Source organism: Nematostella vectensis, chromosome 15 (assembly GCF_932526225.1).
Source record: "Nematostella vectensis chromosome 15, jaNemVect1.1, whole genome shotgun sequence".
Lineage (NCBI taxonomy): Eukaryota > Metazoa > Cnidaria > Anthozoa > Actiniaria > Edwardsiidae > Nematostella > Nematostella vectensis.
This window is the reverse complement of record NC_064048.1, coordinates 2241923-2259573: the sequence shown is the minus strand read 5'-3', so window position 1 is coordinate 2259573 and position 17651 is coordinate 2241923. Positions and strand designations below refer to the sequence as shown.

Sequence of the window (17651 nt, the reverse complement as noted above, 5' to 3'; positions counted from 1 at the left end):
TAATTTTCGGAGCCACATTCGGTAAATGCTTAACAATATACAATGCATGACTCCAATAGATCTATCGACGCCGATTTATCCCTCGCCGTCGCGGGTATGGCAAGAAGTAATTTCGTAGCCCAATAGGGATGGTTTTTCCTGATTTCCTGATATTTTCCTGATATATTAAAACTTCTTAGATCTTTTTCCATAGATGTTCAGTAGAAAAAATAGAGCTCTTGATTCGTGTTTACGCTATAACTCTAGATCGCAAACCCTTACTTCTTCTTTAGTCCTCTAATCAGCCATTTCTCATACATATTCAAATTAGTAAGAAGCAAAAAAAAAAAAAAACAGCAAGTATAAAGATTAGCGAAATTTTAGAAGCCAAGCCTATACCCACCCACTTTCATGTGGAGCAAACGAACGGACACAGAAAGCTCTTCGCAGGAGGGAATCTTGCTGTCGTTAATCGAACTCACGTTGATCGTCGGGATCCCTATGCGCGCAACAGACCTCAACTGTGTTCACTATTTTAACGAGAATCTTTACAAATATTCTAACACAGTTCACAGAAGACAGATACATTTGGCCGTCGTCGTCGTCGTTGTCGTCGCAGTCGCAGTCGTTATCGTGGCAGAAAATAGTAACCCATCAAACACGACCACCGTTTGATTTAACCACTATTGTTACCTATTCTATCATTCTAAATAAACTAAGACCCGTTTTACTAGCGTTGAAACTATTCAGCAGCACTTTACAGGGGGAGTGCCCAGGGAAGGTTTCTTTTATTTTTTATTTTTTATTTATTTATAAGGCTTCTACCACTATTACACATATGAAATAGCGGTAAGGTTGACGCAACAGAGCACGGCTCCAACTCAAGTGTAACCTCGGTTAGTAAGCACTGTCACTGGGGGTGGTCACTGCCAGAGGGTTTATTGCGTCCCAAGTGGTTCTTTTACGTCCCTTCGGTTCAGGTTAATGTAGTGCAGCTTGAAGAGACGGGACCTCTGGTTTAGTGTCCTTATCCGAGAAGACTGGAAACACGGGAGAATAACTTCAACTCACTTGTGACAAATTCGATTCAAGGCAGGAAACCCGGAAAAATCCCCAGTTTGAGCCAGGATTCGAACCTGGGCCACAGCGGTGAGAGGCCGACGCGCTAACACACTAGGTCTTTATATAGGTCTTTATATAAACGGAAGAACAGCAAAGGTATTGGCGAGCATGGACCAGCATGTAAGCACAGCATTTTTATTTTATGAAAGACAGCGAGCATTTTGCTTTTTTTTTTCTGGCATTTGGAGCAAATGATTTTTTTGCGAGCACATGTACAAGATATATTTTATTCTTGAAGATTGCTTAAGAAGCATAGTAAAGAACTCAGCTATTTTGTTTGAGTTTTTTATGATTACCCCTAGATACAGGACAACCATGCGCTAGGGATGCTACAGTTGTTCTTGTACCAGCAAAAAGGGCCCTAAACTGCCTTAGAAAATAATACTTTTGCGGAACACCTTGAACCTGCCTGTCTGGATCTGGTACCAGTCTGTATCTAACGTCGGTTGCCCGACGATGTTTCTATCACGAGATTTGAGTATTTTCGTTTTAATGACGTCATCGATGATGTCACACCTCATATGACTATTTATGCACCCCCCTTGAAACCTATATGACATCCTCCAACTTTCGTTGTCCCATGAGATATAAGTATTTTCGTTTTAATGACGTCATCGATGATGTCACATCTCACATGACTATGCATACCCTCGACACCTACATGACATCCTCCAACTTTGGTTGTTGGAGGATGTTTCAATCATGAGACATGAGTGTTTCGTCCTTAGATAAATCCACGGTTATTACATTATAAGCTTCGAGCGTTCTTACATTAAGCGTTACGTCCGTTATTACATTAAGCGTTGAAAATTTGTTACATTAAGCGTTGATTTGTTCTTACATGTTGAACTTATCTCAGAGAGCCCAACCTCAGCGGTTTGAATAAAAGTTAAAATGTTTCGGAGCTATATTGGTGGAGCTTTATTGGTTTAGACAAGGAATAATGAAATCTTCTTTTAATGTCATACTATTTGAAATTGCTATGGATGTCTATTCAACCAATTAGTCAACTAAGGCGGGCACCAGTATCACATGCGATCAACTACAATCCAACACGTGCCTCGCACATTACCTTTATTCTTGAAACCTCACGCATTTACTCTGAAACAACTACTAAGAACAAATTTATTTTCCCTCTAAATGAGCCATTGAGAAATGCAGCATTTGGCGCAATTGTAACTTAGTTTTTCATCTGTCTATTTATTCTAAGCTTTTTATAAGTCTAATGGATGCCCAGGTCACAGACCTCTGCTCGGCCAATTTAACATCGTTGTTATAGAAATGGGAAGGAATAGTTTTTTTTTTTTTTTTTTTAACTGCGAACTAAGGCATTATAACTTGCTTCAGACATTTGGTGTTTCATAGAGCGTGGTATAGATGTAGTTCTAGATTACTTCACTGCGATTTGAAAGTGCAAATGTAATTAGGGTAGAACCGTATGTCGATTTGTACTTGACTCTATTTCAGTTTCTTAGCTTGAAAAGAATTCCCTACTGTGAAGTCGCCAAACCTTCTGTGTAAGCCATGTTTTCTCTTTGATTTCACGCACAAAAACTTATTTCAATGTTTCGATGCCGGTCTTTTCATTAAAACAATAAGTTTTCCCCGAAGAAATCTGTTAAGTATGTACAAATTGCGATCCTTTATCCTATTTGCTGTTACGTTATTTAGCATTATTTCATCACACGCTAGCCGACAAAAAGTATCCCTAATTGAAACAATCCTCAACGCAAATATAGGAAATTACCCCAAACAATCTGTACAAAATTGTTTTGAAAATTGCATGTTATTGTTACTTTTGTAAATTCTTCACAAAAGCGCCGGCACAGATGGATTCATGAATATAAACAACATATGGCGATACCGCTTCGCCCGTAAGTAATAACTTAAAGGATTCCGGTTTTCAAGAGGGCACCTTGTGAATATTACCCCGTTGCACGAACACATAGCTATCATTAAGTGATTCCCTCTTCTTTCTTACTTGTGATCCCTTTAAGGTTTCTTTTTATGTTAGGTCTTTTGTTGTTCGTTCTTTGTTCAAGGCTAACAGGGTTTCAATTTTGTTCAAATCCATAAAAAACAAAGATGGCGTGTGTAATGTACAAAGGTCATTGAAGGTTGCTAAACGAGTAAATGCTTGTCTTTTCAAATTAATGATTACTGCCCCACCAAATATTTTATCCTTAAAATGTGATTTTTTGGACGTCTTCAAATTTAATTTATGGTTTATAGAAGTTGGAACAACCAACTCAATCAAGGAACCCTTTCAGTGAAGATAGCAGATATAATTTTGAATTACTTTTGAAAAGTTGATGTGCATAGAGATAAGGAGTTTGATTTTGGCTTTTGTAAGATCAGATTAGAAGTAAAATGGTACCATTTTTTTATTGAGTTAAAGTAAACCCTTAATTTCACGAATTTCGTTGTTTATCTCAATACCCACAAAACTACAACAAAATATTATTAAGTCAAGAAAAGCATTAGAAGTTTGATGGTACGGAATTCCGATTGAATTTTTTAAAGGGTATCAAAACCTGGCTCTTAACATTGGGGACTGTAAATCCCTCGTCTTCTTGGATAAGGACGTTTACCCGGAGGTTCCGTCCCTCACCGCACTTAATTAACCTGTATAGGGGACATAACCGAACTGCTGGGCACTCTGGCAAGATACCATATTCAGTGACAGACACTCATTAAATCCGCATTGTCACCAGTTTACTTCCGGTCGATAACGTAACAATCTCCGATGATTTTTAACGGAAAACGCGAAAAATATTTCAAAATATTGAAAGCATTGTGTCTATTGGAAGTTTCATTGATTTTATTTGTCTTTTAACGGTTGAGGTTTCCTTCGGACCTCCAGAAGTAAACTGGTGACAATGCAGCTTTAATGTAAACTGCATGCAGCAGTCTGTATCTATACTGACAAGTGAAGTCAGTAGCATATAAAACTCATTTGCTCAACTCTCGTAATCTGCTCAACAGGCGCTACCTTATCCGTGAAAGAAGAAAAAGCCGAGCCTAGTTAGACGATCTGGAATAGCGCGCGCTTTTTTTTGCCGAGCGCTACGTGGCTACGTCTTATGGAACGGCTTTCCCGGGAGCTTTACTGGGGCCCTTTTTTGAGAGCCTGTTTCGCAGGCTACAACTCTCGCGGTGTTTTATTTTTATTTTTTTCAAACGTGAGACAAGCGCCCGATCCAATGCGTCCGTTCCAGATTTATTTCCGTAAGTACACAAGCATAAGCCATTGAGCACTATCACCATGACAACCATTATTCGCAGTCGCCCGCGCGTGTCTTCGCGACACAATAAACCACTTGCCCATTGTGACTTCAATGATTGGTAGAGACACGCGCCAACGGTAAATATTTACCTGTAATTCATAAAATGCCGGACAACTGCCAATTAACGCGTTGAAAGGGGACTTAATCCACCGTGAGTAAGGCACATTTGGAACACATAATCGTGACCCTTAAGCCAATGTCTTCGTTAATTAACAAGGATTACAAGCACGTGCCGTCAAAATTAAAAAGCAAATTTTGTAAGCGAAGATCGTAAAGGCGGATTTACATGCACTGTTTGCATGATGCCATTTGTCAGGCCCCTACTTCCGTCTGCGAAGAAAAAAACAACGGGCCCGACACCAAAAATATGTTGACTTTTAGAAGTTGTTCCGATATGGAATAAATGCTCACATGAAGGAATCACGGGTGGCCCAGTGTGGTAGCGCGTACCAGCGTATGGGGCCTCTCACCTCTGATGCAACGGTTTCGATACCTGGTCTGGACATCTATCTGTTTCTCAGCCATGAATTCGACTTGTTAAACGTACATGGGAAGCACGGGTGGCCTAGTGTGTTAGCGCGTTGGCCTCTCACCGCTGTGGCCCAGGTTCGAATCCTGGCTCTGGCTGGGAACTTTTTCCGGGTTCCTGCCTTGGTTCGAATTTGTGTCACAAGTGAGTTGATGTTATTCTCCCGTGTCTCCAGTCCTCTCGGATAAGGACACTAAACCGGAGGTCCCGTCTCTTCAAGCTGCATTACACTAACCTGAACCGAAGGGACGCAAAAGAACCACTGAGGACGCAATAAACCCTCTGGCAGTGACCACCCTCAGTGACAGTGCTTACTAACAATACACACAAGGGGGCACTTGATGTGGACCCTAGCTCTGTTGTGCCTTCCGCACCAGTATAGCTGGTGGAAGTTGGTACATACATACATGGGCTTACTAGAAGCTTGTGTTTCTCAGCTCCAGGCACAGGCTAGCTTACCAAGACTCAGTCTTCAGTCAATCCCAGTAACTAGCTTGCTTTTCTCAGCTCCAGGATGGGCCATTCTTAATGCGTATTAGGGTTGTAAATAGGAAGAGCTTAGAGCATGGTTCTCTTTGTAATGATCGCCTGACAATTAGGCTTGCGTAACAGCCTTTATTGCCGTTTATTTGGGACTTCTTGCGTGTGACTGAGAATTAACTCGCAACAAGACGTGATAGTAAAACGTGATGTGACTGTGTTTCTTTGCGTGACCGTGATACAAAAAGATCCACGCTATACTCACCCTGGGTAAGGTTACTCATTATTAAATTCTCACTTAGGCCCAGTTTGGAGACCTCTACACGTCTCGCGCACGCGGGGAGGCGCTGGTTCAACCAACGTAACGGCTTACCGTATCTTCGTCTAAAGCGAACTAAACAGCTTACAATATCCGGAAAAAATAAACGAAACAGCTTACCCTATCTTCGTGCAAAGCGAACGAAACAGCTTACAATGTCCGGGAAAAATTAACGAAACAGCTTAACCTATCGCCGTGCAAAACGAACGTAAATAAAGACGTCTTTAGCTGCTAACCTAACTACATGCTTACACGAAAAAGACCGTACCAGCAAACCTTAACTCCGTTCTTACACGAAAACGATCGTATCCGATAGCCAAAATTTCGCTGCTTTTACGAATACGGCCGAAAGTAGGAGCCTCCCGGGGGGGGGAGGGATACTCTCCAGAAAAGTAGACGGGGGTGCTCGACCTATCTTTTAGGGTATAAAATTCTTACCAACTGCTATCTCTTAGGGGGTGTTTTGGGATTTTCCGATTCTGCCATCTTTTAGGAGTTTTCATGCCCGGTGAGGAGGATTTTTTTTTCCGATTCCGCCTTGAAAAGCGATGTGCTTGATGCCAGTATCTCAAGACCGCAATAAAATTTAGGAAAACTGAAACTTTGTTTTTGATGCTATCACTTAGGGGTAGGAATTTTTGTTGACCACGCCATTAGTGCTATCCCTTAGGGTTAAAATTGATTTTGCTGTCGAGCATCCCCGTTTGTTTTTCTCGAAGTCCATCGACCATGACTTTCTTGCACCAAAACCGTATCTCAGTTTCTAGCCTGCGAAACAGGCTCTAGAAAAGCGCCCCAGAAAAGCTCCCGGAAAATCCACGCGCTCGACCAAGAATAGGGGGACTGGGACTCCAAAATCTGCTGATTATCGCCTCCGTTTTTGCGGGCAAAGCTCGGCCTTCCAGCTCGGCGTTGGGCAAATATCCTGTTGGGCAGGCTACTCAGCTCCGTGATCATATCGCATGTGCATACCGTTAATATTGGGACCCTTGAGCAATAAACGTGATTAAATAGAGAAAACACCGTGAGAGAATTACTTTCCAAATATCAAATACCTAAATAGTATTACGTGATCAGCTTTTTCCGTTTACAAATAAATACGGTCACCATGAGGTCTTATAATGTTAATAATATTGTCCTTGTCACAGGGTTCTCAACTTAGCTAAACTAGCATTTACAAGATCAGTTTTTCCGATTAACGGTTACCACAAAGTTGTACAACATTGATATAATTCCCTTACCACAGCATTCCCATCTCATCGAGTGATACTTATAACTTATAGAGATGTTAATACTAAAGTTACTAAGTTCTTTCAGAAGTTTTAAACTTCTTGTGCATTATATCTAAAATTACATAATAGCCGTTATCCCTTTGTTCCCAATCTTTAAAAGTAAGCAAATATCTTACTTATACAATGATCCTCTCTCTTCAAGCTTGAAATTTTTGGGGGAGATTTTTTTAAATCTTCTTTACAATTTTCTTCTTCCGTTTTTTTGGGTCATAAAATTAAGGATCGGGAATAAAAAGTCGTTTAGGGAATCGATCCACGCAAATAACAGATTGACTCTCTGACGAAGAAGAGATCTCCATTTATAAAATATTTTACAGTCTTTTTACAGACTGTAAACAGAATTTTTTTCTTCACCTAATATTTTTTAGGATCTTGCTTTTCGTCTTTTTTTCTGTTCTGCTTACTCTCTTTTTTTCTCATTTTGTTAGTCAATCATTTATTTTAGTAACAATACGAAAGCTTTGTCTTTTTTTAATCTCTCATGGTTTTTTTCCTTCTTTTTATTTAAACTCGTTGCTTATTTTTCTCTTTTCGTGTACCGCTGAAGCTCTTTTCTTTCCTTACTTCGCTTTTAGACCTAATTCAGTATGAGGATTCGGTTATTTTTACTTTCTCGCTTCTTAACATAAAGGGTTTTATTCCTTTTTCTACCTCTTTTTCTACCTTTCAAGTACCATTTGTTTTTTAATGCGAGCAATTCGCATGGTTTTAACACTGAGTTTATTCTGTTTTCCTTTTTTTATCACAGCGCACGAGGCAATTATGTCATTTCTTATAATTCTAATTGCTTCTTGAAATGGGATTTTTGTGGTAAATTTTCACTTGCTAATGAGTAAAAAGGAAATTTCCTCTTATGACTCAACAACTAACAATGGCTTGGAGCTTTTAAAGCGTTGGCTCTTCAGTAATTGGCCACAGCTTCAACAAAAACAATCGGAAATGAAGGAAATTCCTAACAAACGAATCGTGAATTTAGCTTTTCTTTTGTCACTTCAGATTCGTGTCTTTCTAGAAATACACTTTTCCTCTCACAAAGGTATTGTGTGTCATGTTTACTCTAAAGGCGAAACTTAGAGAGAAAGGAAGCCCAAACCAATACACGCGTCTTTCGTAGATTTGGCAGAAGTTTATTTAATATACCTTTTATCTTTCATCCGATCTTGAGCAAATTCTTGGCATGCAAACTATCCTTATGCCAAAAGCAAGAGTCAATAAACGTTATAATGCAGCTCATGACTTGTATTTGTACTAGCTTACAGAACTACCATTGGCCGCGACAATGACACAGAGATAAGGAATTAAAACGCATGTATCTTACAGCGATCAGAAAAAAATGAAAACACACAGTATGTTATTACTCGAGTTATTTTGTGTCTCAGTCAAAATAAGCGATGCCGACGCGCCTAGTTTACTCTACGCGCCGCCAAAGACCATATCATGTTTCTTGCCGCTCGCTTAAGGGTAGACTCATATCTCGAATTGCGAGCTCATAAATCCGCCCTGATAACTATGGCTATAGCTGGCGCGACGGCCATCGGCAGACGATCAACCTTCCGTAAAACAGCACGAGTTATTCTCTGAGTAGAAATAATCCAAAAAGTAATAAAAATGGCAATACTTGATATTACGACTTTTAATTTATCTTAATTTGAGATACTTTGTGTTTGGTTTTATTATATTGAATGTATTGCTGCCTTAATTCAGCGCCTGTGGTTATGATTTGCAGAAATGTTTCCATCTCTTTTCTTTCCTTCCGTAGAAACTTCGTTCCGTGCGATAGGCGTCCTAAATTTGACGCATTGTAATATACATACCCGCTTTCAATAATGCCTTTTGAAACGAATTTGCGATCTCTGCTAAGAAAACAGCTTCGCGAAATCTCAATCTTTAGTAAAAATGTTGAAAACATGATCTAAATCTCAATCTCTATTAACACGGTTGAACACTTGATCTAAACGGAAAAGAAATTTCTTCTCCCGAAGAAATTTCTACAGACGCGTCTTCCCTAGCGTTAGGCGCCCTGTTTTTGTGCGATGTAATACACATATCCGCTTTCAATAATGCTTTTGAAACGAATTTGCGATCTCTCCTAAGAAAGAAACTTGTAGAAATTTGTAGTAACGCGGTTGAAACATGGCAAAGAAATACAAAAATTCCCCAAAGACCAACAGATTTACCTCTAACTATTAATATATTTCCCGGTATCCGGCAGTGATGGCAAAGAAACCCTTAAGGGTTGACTAATTCTCAACAGGATAGGCATGTTGAGAGTTTATGGTTACCCACTGCTTGCACGAAACGCCTCGTCACTCGATGCATGTAGCCATATTGTCCGTAATAAATTACTCGTATGCAATCGATTCCCAATTCAAATAAAGATAAGACCACAGCTCCTCCTTTTTGCTTATCGCGCCAAATCGACACCACATTTTGAGCGGCCAAAAACTGATAAAAAACATTCATGAACTTGTGCAAATAAGACCGTTATTTGAAGTGGGGTGCATTTTATTTTCAGCCCGGATTTTGACAGCTTCGAAAAACCACGAAATACAGAATGTCGAGATTAACCTAGTTTGTATGTCATATTCTGATTGTAACAAAAAAGCCTTTGTGTTTCTCACTCAGAATCATGTGATCGTGTTTCATTCAACGTATTCTTTGAAGAATTTTGTTGTTGTCTTTCACCCAAGTCTCTCATAATTTTGTCAATTTTCATCGAAAGCCGAATCCCCAAAGTCTCTAGCGTCACTTGAAAGGACTTTGTCTCTCAGACTCTCATAATACTGATAGCAAGCAGATTTGATGGCTCAATCGCCAACAAAGACAGCAGTATTTATTCTTAGGTCAAAATGACTTATGCAAATGTTACTCAAGTAAAGATGGTATGTTTGGGCAATCGATTCTTCGCCCAAAGCTTTTAACCCAACTGATCTCGGGGTTTTTTTCTTTGGTTTTCACGTCCCTAGCTTATGTCAAGTTTTCAGCTTTTTTTTATTTTTCATTTTCACAGGTTTCTAATTGCCTAGTAAACAATCTGTTCGATTTTGCCTATTTGGAATGGATATCAATAAAATCGTTGAGTGACTCAATGCCTTTTTAGATTTGCGCAATCAATGTTCCTTTTATCATTCCTTTTTTTTCTTATTATTTGTTTTCTTCCTTTTCACATGTGATATTCTGTTGAATTTTTATTAAAGTGTGAAATACACTATGTGACAATTGTGCCAGATGTCAAAAGAACTTTTATGCTTAATAAACCAAGTAAATTTTGTTAGAAAAATCGAGTGAACTGGGTCACACTTCTTATTAGCAACGCCACGCGAGCGTTTGTCATTCAACGGTTTATTAGAGTACACTGCGCATGCTCATGAACGCATTGTACAATGGTTAGTGTCGCCCAATGGACATCGATAGAAATCTACTTCACATCCGCTCAGCTTTGCCCACAAAAACTTATTCGCATATCTCATACGACAAGACCTTTGTATGCTCTTATAATATATACAAAGAAATTGAATTATACTCGGGTAAGCTTATTGTTTTCACGTCCTTGTAATTAGAAAAAGCGACAGAAGCGATTGTGGATTTGCTATCGGCACGTGTGGTCGATTTATATGGTTGAGTCGCACTTTGAAACACTATACGAAGAGACTGTTCTAAAGACAGTAAAATATAGTGAGACACAAACGTAGCTTTGTTCATAGCACTAAAGAGACATTTTACTTATGTTAAAAAAAGAAGAAAACGTGGCAACCAATTTCTGCTGAAAACCTTTTTTCGCCATAGCTAAAGGAATCACTTTTCTTTTATAAAATGTCCCTAGCATCATTTCCCTGTGTTGGTTTGAATACGACCAGGGCATTTTTTTCACTCACGCCTTCAAAGTACAAGCTAGACATCTTTCATAAATTATTTATTATATAACCACACTCTTTGAATGAATGTTTTATTGAAAAATATACTATAAAACACATCTCAGAATTTTCTTTAAACTATTAAGGAGTATGAGGATTTCCCATTTTTTTGAGATTACAATAGACGTTTTTACGTTTGCATTCAAGGCCTATTGTGCGATTTGAACAGTTTTTTAGCCGGAAAATTGCTGTCACTCAGAAATTTGCCGGATTTCCGTAAGCCGCCAAAGAAAGTCCAATACCCAGAAAAAAAACAAGTTCAATCAATTTATTTGTGTTTACTACAAAACCTTTGGGTTTCTCATTTTCCTTTTTTAGTCAAAACGTGTGTACAATAATTTTGGCAGAACCTCATTTAAATAGTTTCAAACTATATATGGATATTTTATACATATTTATGAAAGAATGTTAGTATTTCTAAACTATATATCTTCTTCGTTTCAATATATTTTGTAAAGTTCCATACTAGGCACTTTATTTTTATGCTGGCAATATAACCACTCGGTCTGTAGTAACAAACAGCGGGAGATGGTCTTGCGCGATAACATTGCCTATTCTTGTATCTCCTCCACTTTGAATAAAATCCACTGCCGCATTCAACCCTTCTTTCTTCGTTATTCCCATTTCCGACCATTTCAAACACAAGGTGGGAGTCCACGTTGATCGTGGAAGTCTCCACGGACGCCTCTTCTCGTGCGGAAGGCGCCCTATTTTTGCGCATTGTTATATCGCTCAATACGAACTGTCATGAGTCGAATTAGAGCTTCACGATCTCTGCTGTCCGAAAGAAAACACAGGTTTTCCAAATTCGCTTTTGAACTCCCCTTCGCGCTTCTGAAACCCAAGAAAGAAACACATTTAATTCAATTCAACATTAGATATCGTTTTATCCGTAAGGCGTTATTATGCCGGAAAGTGGAAACGATTCAACCATGGTACCTTATTTATTGTTTACCGACTACAATGGATTGGCAGGTAAATGAATGAGATATTGCGTAGAATCCTTAACTGTTGTGGTAGAAGGTAAATTTTCCTTAAAAATTCCCTTCGCTTATTTCAAATGGTATTGGGAATTTCCGTAAAAGATTAAGGTAAATTTCAAAGAGGACAGGAATAAATCATTTTATTTTCAACTCTTTCTTTCGGCAAATTCGGTATTAGAGTATTTTTTAAACCTCTCAATTAAAACAATTTTTGAAAAAGGTTTTTATTTGTGTTTTGTTTAATTTGTTTTAGGCAGCGTCGCGAAAACGTTGTGGTCTTTAGCTGTCAAAGAACTCATTTTAAGGGAGAGCAACTCTTAAGCGCTGATGATAAAGAAAAGCCCTCAGCTTTCGGCCCAACTTGTGAGTGCTGTGGTCTCTTGTAGAGAGCCTAAACTTCGCGGTACTCCAAGAAAGGAGAAAATATTGTCTAAGCCAAGTTGATTAAAATTGAAGTTTCATGACTGACGCGTAAAATATAAACTAGAAATATATACTGATTCCCTTGTCGAAATCCCTTTCCAACTAAAGATAAGATGAAAGGGAGAGAGGTTAAATAGAAAGAAAAAGAATGAAAGAAACGAGTAGAATAACAAGGGATTATTTCGAGGGTTTGGGCGAACGAGAAGCTCAAAATGGCGGGAGTGACAGCGCGCGCGACAACAAGAAACAAACATTGGCGGGAAAAACGCGTTACTTACGAATTCGGTGGTGATCCATTCCGCCGATGCCGAGGCAGCTGTAACGAGGTCTGAATCACTGGGGATCTGGTGTTTATTCGCTTGACCGAGCAGATGCTGAAGATGACGGATATATTCAATTGCACTGCGAAGTGTCTTAACTTTGGATAATTTCTTATTCTTAGGATCAGTTGGAACATGTTTTCTTAGCCTCATGAAGCCGTCGTTGACCAGTTTCACTCGTTTTCTCTCTCTGGCATTTCTTCTCGCTACTACAGCCGGCTCTTTTTGCTTCGCAGTACTCACTGCCCTCCGTCGCCGTGTTTGACCTAAAACAGGTGTGGGAACCATGGCGAATTTCGTAGCGGGTCGTACTTCTGCACTATCATCCTCGCTTAGCGAAGTATACCGAATGCTAGATGCTGGTATAGAGAAAGCCGAATTTTTCGAGATTTCATTCAAGCTCATGTCTTCTGTTTCACTCATCGATTTACGCCACCACCCTTGTGTTATGTTCCACTCCAGCGAAGATTCCTTTAAAGTTCTCTTGCCCCGTAAAACCCACTATTTATACGTCCATGACGCGCTATTCTGTGTGTTAATTTAAGGCCTGCCTTCAGGTTTAAAGTAGAGAAATGCTGCCTTGTGATTGGTCGGTTTGGATAATGGCGATCTGTCAAACAATGTGAGACTTGCGAGTTCCCATTGAGGGAAGCGTTCAACAGTATTTATGCTTCATTTTTAATGCAAACGAACTACCCTTTCGGCAATCAACTTCGTGAGTAATAAACTGAGTTAATCCACAAGAACCGACATTCTGAGTTATCCTATTCACGCGCGTATTTCTTGCCTATTGGGTTTTCCTTTTCAATCATATGCAGTCGAGTATCGTTCACGGTTTTTTGCTCTTTGTGTATTGATCAAACACAGGAATTAATTAATTATCTGTGCATAATATCATGATTGAAATAAAATGCAGAAGAAAAACATCGCTGATTTTAGAGTTCTGAATCCGTAAAATTATAAAAATTTTCATTTTGTGCGAGATTCATTTAAGACGGGATTGAGCTTACTGTTAAGTTCTGGTTGTTCAATTTTGATCTTTCCATCGAAAAAAGTGTTTTTCACGGCTATTCTAAATTTCCTTGATCCCAATCAGATCTCTCGCTATAGATCTACCACATTTTGGTCGATTTTATCTTAATAAATTCACCACACACCTATCGAGAATTTTCGCCAGTCTGATTTACCTCTTCAGAGCACAATTTAGACTAAACACACACGGGTTTTATTGCAAGCGTAGATTTGCGAAGTTAGAAGGTCTCGGGATCTCCGCGAGTCTACTAATTGGTTTTGACATCTGTCAATTTCCACCGGCACGAGTATTGAATAATTCAACAGTTCAAAACGAGGAATGGATGCCACATTGCGCATGCGCGTTTTTTTCATAAGTGCCACCTGTCGGGCTCAGCAACTAAACTACAGAAACCGTGTCCCACATGGCTTAACTTTGACATGCGATTCAAGTTTACCTGGGATTTCATAATCAATCTGGAAAACTCCCTTTCCAAATCAATAATGGTAGAAATTCAGCGAGGAATTCTCGCTGGTTTTCTTTTTGTTTGGGGTTGAATTGCACGACCCTCAAACACACAACAAAGAGGGTGGTATTGTTTGGAAGAATAAGACAATGTACGTTCTAATTGCTTGTTTTCCATGGAGCTTGACACTCAATGACAGAGACAAGTAGTATTTAGGTTGTAGATGTTGACTCTTTTGCGCCGAGGTACGCCCCATGTGTCACTCACATAGCGAAATCTTCTCATTTAAGTGTCTTTTATAATGGACCATTTATGAAAAGCACTTCGGTTTATTTTTGGAGTGGTAAAGATCGTCCCATAAAACACGGTGCTTGTGTTATTCACACCTGACGTACAAATGCAATTAACTTCGTTCACCAATCGATTAACTTTTTTCAAGGTATTAATTGCTAAAATAATTTACGACTCTTTTGTGAATCAAATAATTCTTCGTCAACACCCCATAAAATATGAGTGCAATGTCAAATTTGCAGTTTCTTTTAGTTAAAGAATATATCACACCATAAAGAAAAATTGTAAACACACGGTGTCATACCTTTTCCACGAGAGTGTCGAATGAACCAGTTCCTTAAGAATCTAATTAGAATTCCAAGAGGGGGGAGGAATGAAAAAAGACATTAGCTGTATGACATAAATGAAAAAATACTTTTGCTGTAGAATTTCTCCTCGACCATAGTAATTTGAATTTAAATACAGTACGACTTTTATGTGAAACAAGAGTAAAAACAATAAACCAGTGTTCATCGAGTGCTTTGTTTACACATAACCAAACCTTTATTTGTTGGCATCAAACATGCGAATTATATTAATTGCACTTGTATTAATTGTTTTTTAAGAACTTTCTTTAAGTAGCCTATTTACCCGCATCATAGCAAACCTTGTGCACCCATAATAGGTAGACAGCCAGATAATGCGCTCTAAGACCTGTTTGCTTTACTTTCTGTATTTGGCCAAGTTCTCTGTGCTATCAGAATTATAAGATGCTTTTTATTTATATGATAGCAACTGCACCTTTTAAATGATTTCTTTGTCTAACCTAATATCGCTCAGGTTTTCTTCCTAGATACACCTTAAAGACCTTAAATTACACCTATTTGAAAACGTCTCTAAAGAATTTCCGTACCACTCTTTTTTACTGTAATCTCAAAATCTATGCCATTCCTTGTGCCTGCGGTCTTAATAACCAGCAATGTCAGAATGACAGAGTTTATTATACCTGCTGTTATTATAGTTCTGATAGAGTTTATTATCAAGTCCTAGGTAACAATGTACAATGTAAATGTTCTTCTGCGTTAGGTTGAAATATATAACATAGAACTGATATTCGCAAAATCGCCAGGGTGTTTGCAATGACATTTCTGTTTTTTTTTTTTTTATTAGGTGTATATTGCCCATCGCATATTGTCGAAGGACAAGCGACCCCGGAAAAAAAACCGCGGATTGGTTTGCTTGCAATCAAACGAAGTATATTAGAAGAAGAATATAAAATTATTGCATCAATGCGGCCACCGAACAATGCGAGACTCGCGCCTTAGAGAGGAAGTCGACACTTGAATTGTATAAGTCCTGTCTTTTACAAATTACCTGCTATTATTAGAAGGCACGGACCTAGACATATTTACACCTGTTAACGTGAACAGGTCAAAATGATAATAGTTAATAGGTTAACTCATTCATTACCATTAGCCTCCCTGACGCCTGTCAAATAAGCAGTCTGAAAGTAGGCCCAACTCCAAAACGTCATGAATGCAAACTAAACTTTTTGCCCCAAAGACAAATACCCAAAATAAGTCTGAAAAAACAATTTTTGAATAAAAAAAATGTCTGTAGGCAAAAATGATCACATTGGAGAGCATCGAGGTCATTCACTATAAAATTCAATCCTTGGAATTATCGCATTTAATCAACTTCATCGTGCAAACATCCATAAGCATTCGTTATGCCCAAATAAAGTTAATGAAGTTCTAGGGCAGTCTCTTGATGAAAAAAAATTTTCTTTAGGAAATTACAAGCAAAACTCAGCAACAAGCTGTCACAGCGCCATCTCTAGACTGTAGTGACAACGAAGTGATCAACTGTAGCTGATCTTGACTGGTAGTGTGGAACTTTAAAATAGGGAAAAGTTTCTGTTTTCAGTCTGTTTTTCTTTTTTCTTTTCACAATTTTGAGCAAAGAGTACCAGGAGTGAATGGGTTAAGTATGAGCTGTATGGCTTTATTCTGTTAATTAAGTGACAGTGTTTAGCGCTTTTTTCTCGTCAACAACGTCAGAATTTGGATCCGCGCCTGATTAGCAATAGAAGCTGAGCAAATTAAAGATCGCCTAAAATATTGATCTAGAAATACAGGTGCCACCATAGTAAGGCGTTTATTAGTTTCGATAGTGATGGAACTGTAAAAGAATGTTCATAGTTGTAGCAGACAATGTAACAATGCAGCACCGGCCATACGTGTCAAACGAATAGAAGGAACAAATGAATATGGCCATATGTATGGCTAGCTCGGACGGCAACACTTTATTACGATTAGGCTGCGCTCGGGGGACACAACTGTCAGAGCACGCAGTGCTTTGTGGGTATGAAACAATCAAGTAATTAGGTTAAAACAAAATCCAGTTTAGGAAAACAGCAGTTCTCTTGTTTATGTGCATCTAAGCATTCGCGTTCTAAAGTTCTGAGTTTCATTTTTTCTTAATCTTGTTCTTTCTTATATCCAAATCTCCTGTTCGCTTATTGCCCTGTAAGGTCGGGTCTTCGCCGTCTCTTATTATTTTTTTCTCGTTGCAGATTCGCGCCTCCATAGCTAGCGTTTTTGGCATAGTTCGTTTACACGAACGAGCATTTCAAAATATCCTTTGTTAGTAGTCATGGAAATATGAGGTAGTCAATAGACAAAGCAATAAATTGTAGCACAAGTGAACAAAGCAATGTCAATATTCTTCAATTATTGCAACTGCATTCAAAACAGGTGTTGTTTACGTGACTGATGGCATCCCCAGCCCCCAAAGACCGTTGATCTATTTTCTCTCCCTTTGTGTGAGGTTCGTGAAACATTCGTTTAGCAACTTTAGGACGTTAAAGGGACGTTTCTCGCGTGTACATTTTGCTATATGTTGAAAACATTTTTTGTAAACAATGTTTCATCAGGTGGCTTGGCTATACACGAAACAATCATGATAAATGGAGGGGGGGGGGCTCATGTTTCGTTTTGCCTTCAGGCATTGCTCTCTTTGATTGTAATAATTTTTAAAAGCGTACAATTTCGATGCACGCTACCCGCCCTGAGAGACCGACAAAAAGAGATTCAGTGGATCAGTTCTAAACGGCAGCAGCACCAAAACAAGAAAGAAAACAATGAGCCACACGCTACATGTGGAATGCATTGTGTCTGATATATTTCAACCAATTTTCACGATTTAACTGTCTTTTGAGGAAGTGACTTTCGCGGTGTGTAAACCGTACGATTC

General features: G+C 38.8%; 1 protein-coding gene and 1 long non-coding RNA gene across 2 annotated transcripts; one reads left to right on the top strand and one right to left on the bottom strand.

Annotated features, from left to right (window-relative positions):
• Positions 1-10940: 10940 nt before the first annotated feature.
• On the bottom strand, positions 10941-13196 carry LOC5502681 (achaete-scute homolog 2). Its single transcript, XM_032370984.2, has 2 exons — positions 12607-13196; positions 10941-11756 (listed from the first exon to the last, which is right to left on the bottom strand). The coding sequence occupies exons 1-2, from the start codon at positions 13069-13071 to the stop codon at positions 11688-11690; spliced, it is 534 nt and encodes a 177-aa protein (XP_032226875.2). The 5' UTR covers positions 13072-13196; the 3' UTR covers positions 10941-11687.
• On the top strand, positions 11756-12462 carry LOC116610212. Its single transcript, XR_004293259.2, has 2 exons — positions 11756-11897; positions 12159-12462. It is a non-coding gene; the product is annotated as an uncharacterized LOC116610212 (long non-coding RNA).
• Positions 13197-17651: the final 4455 nt, after the last annotated feature.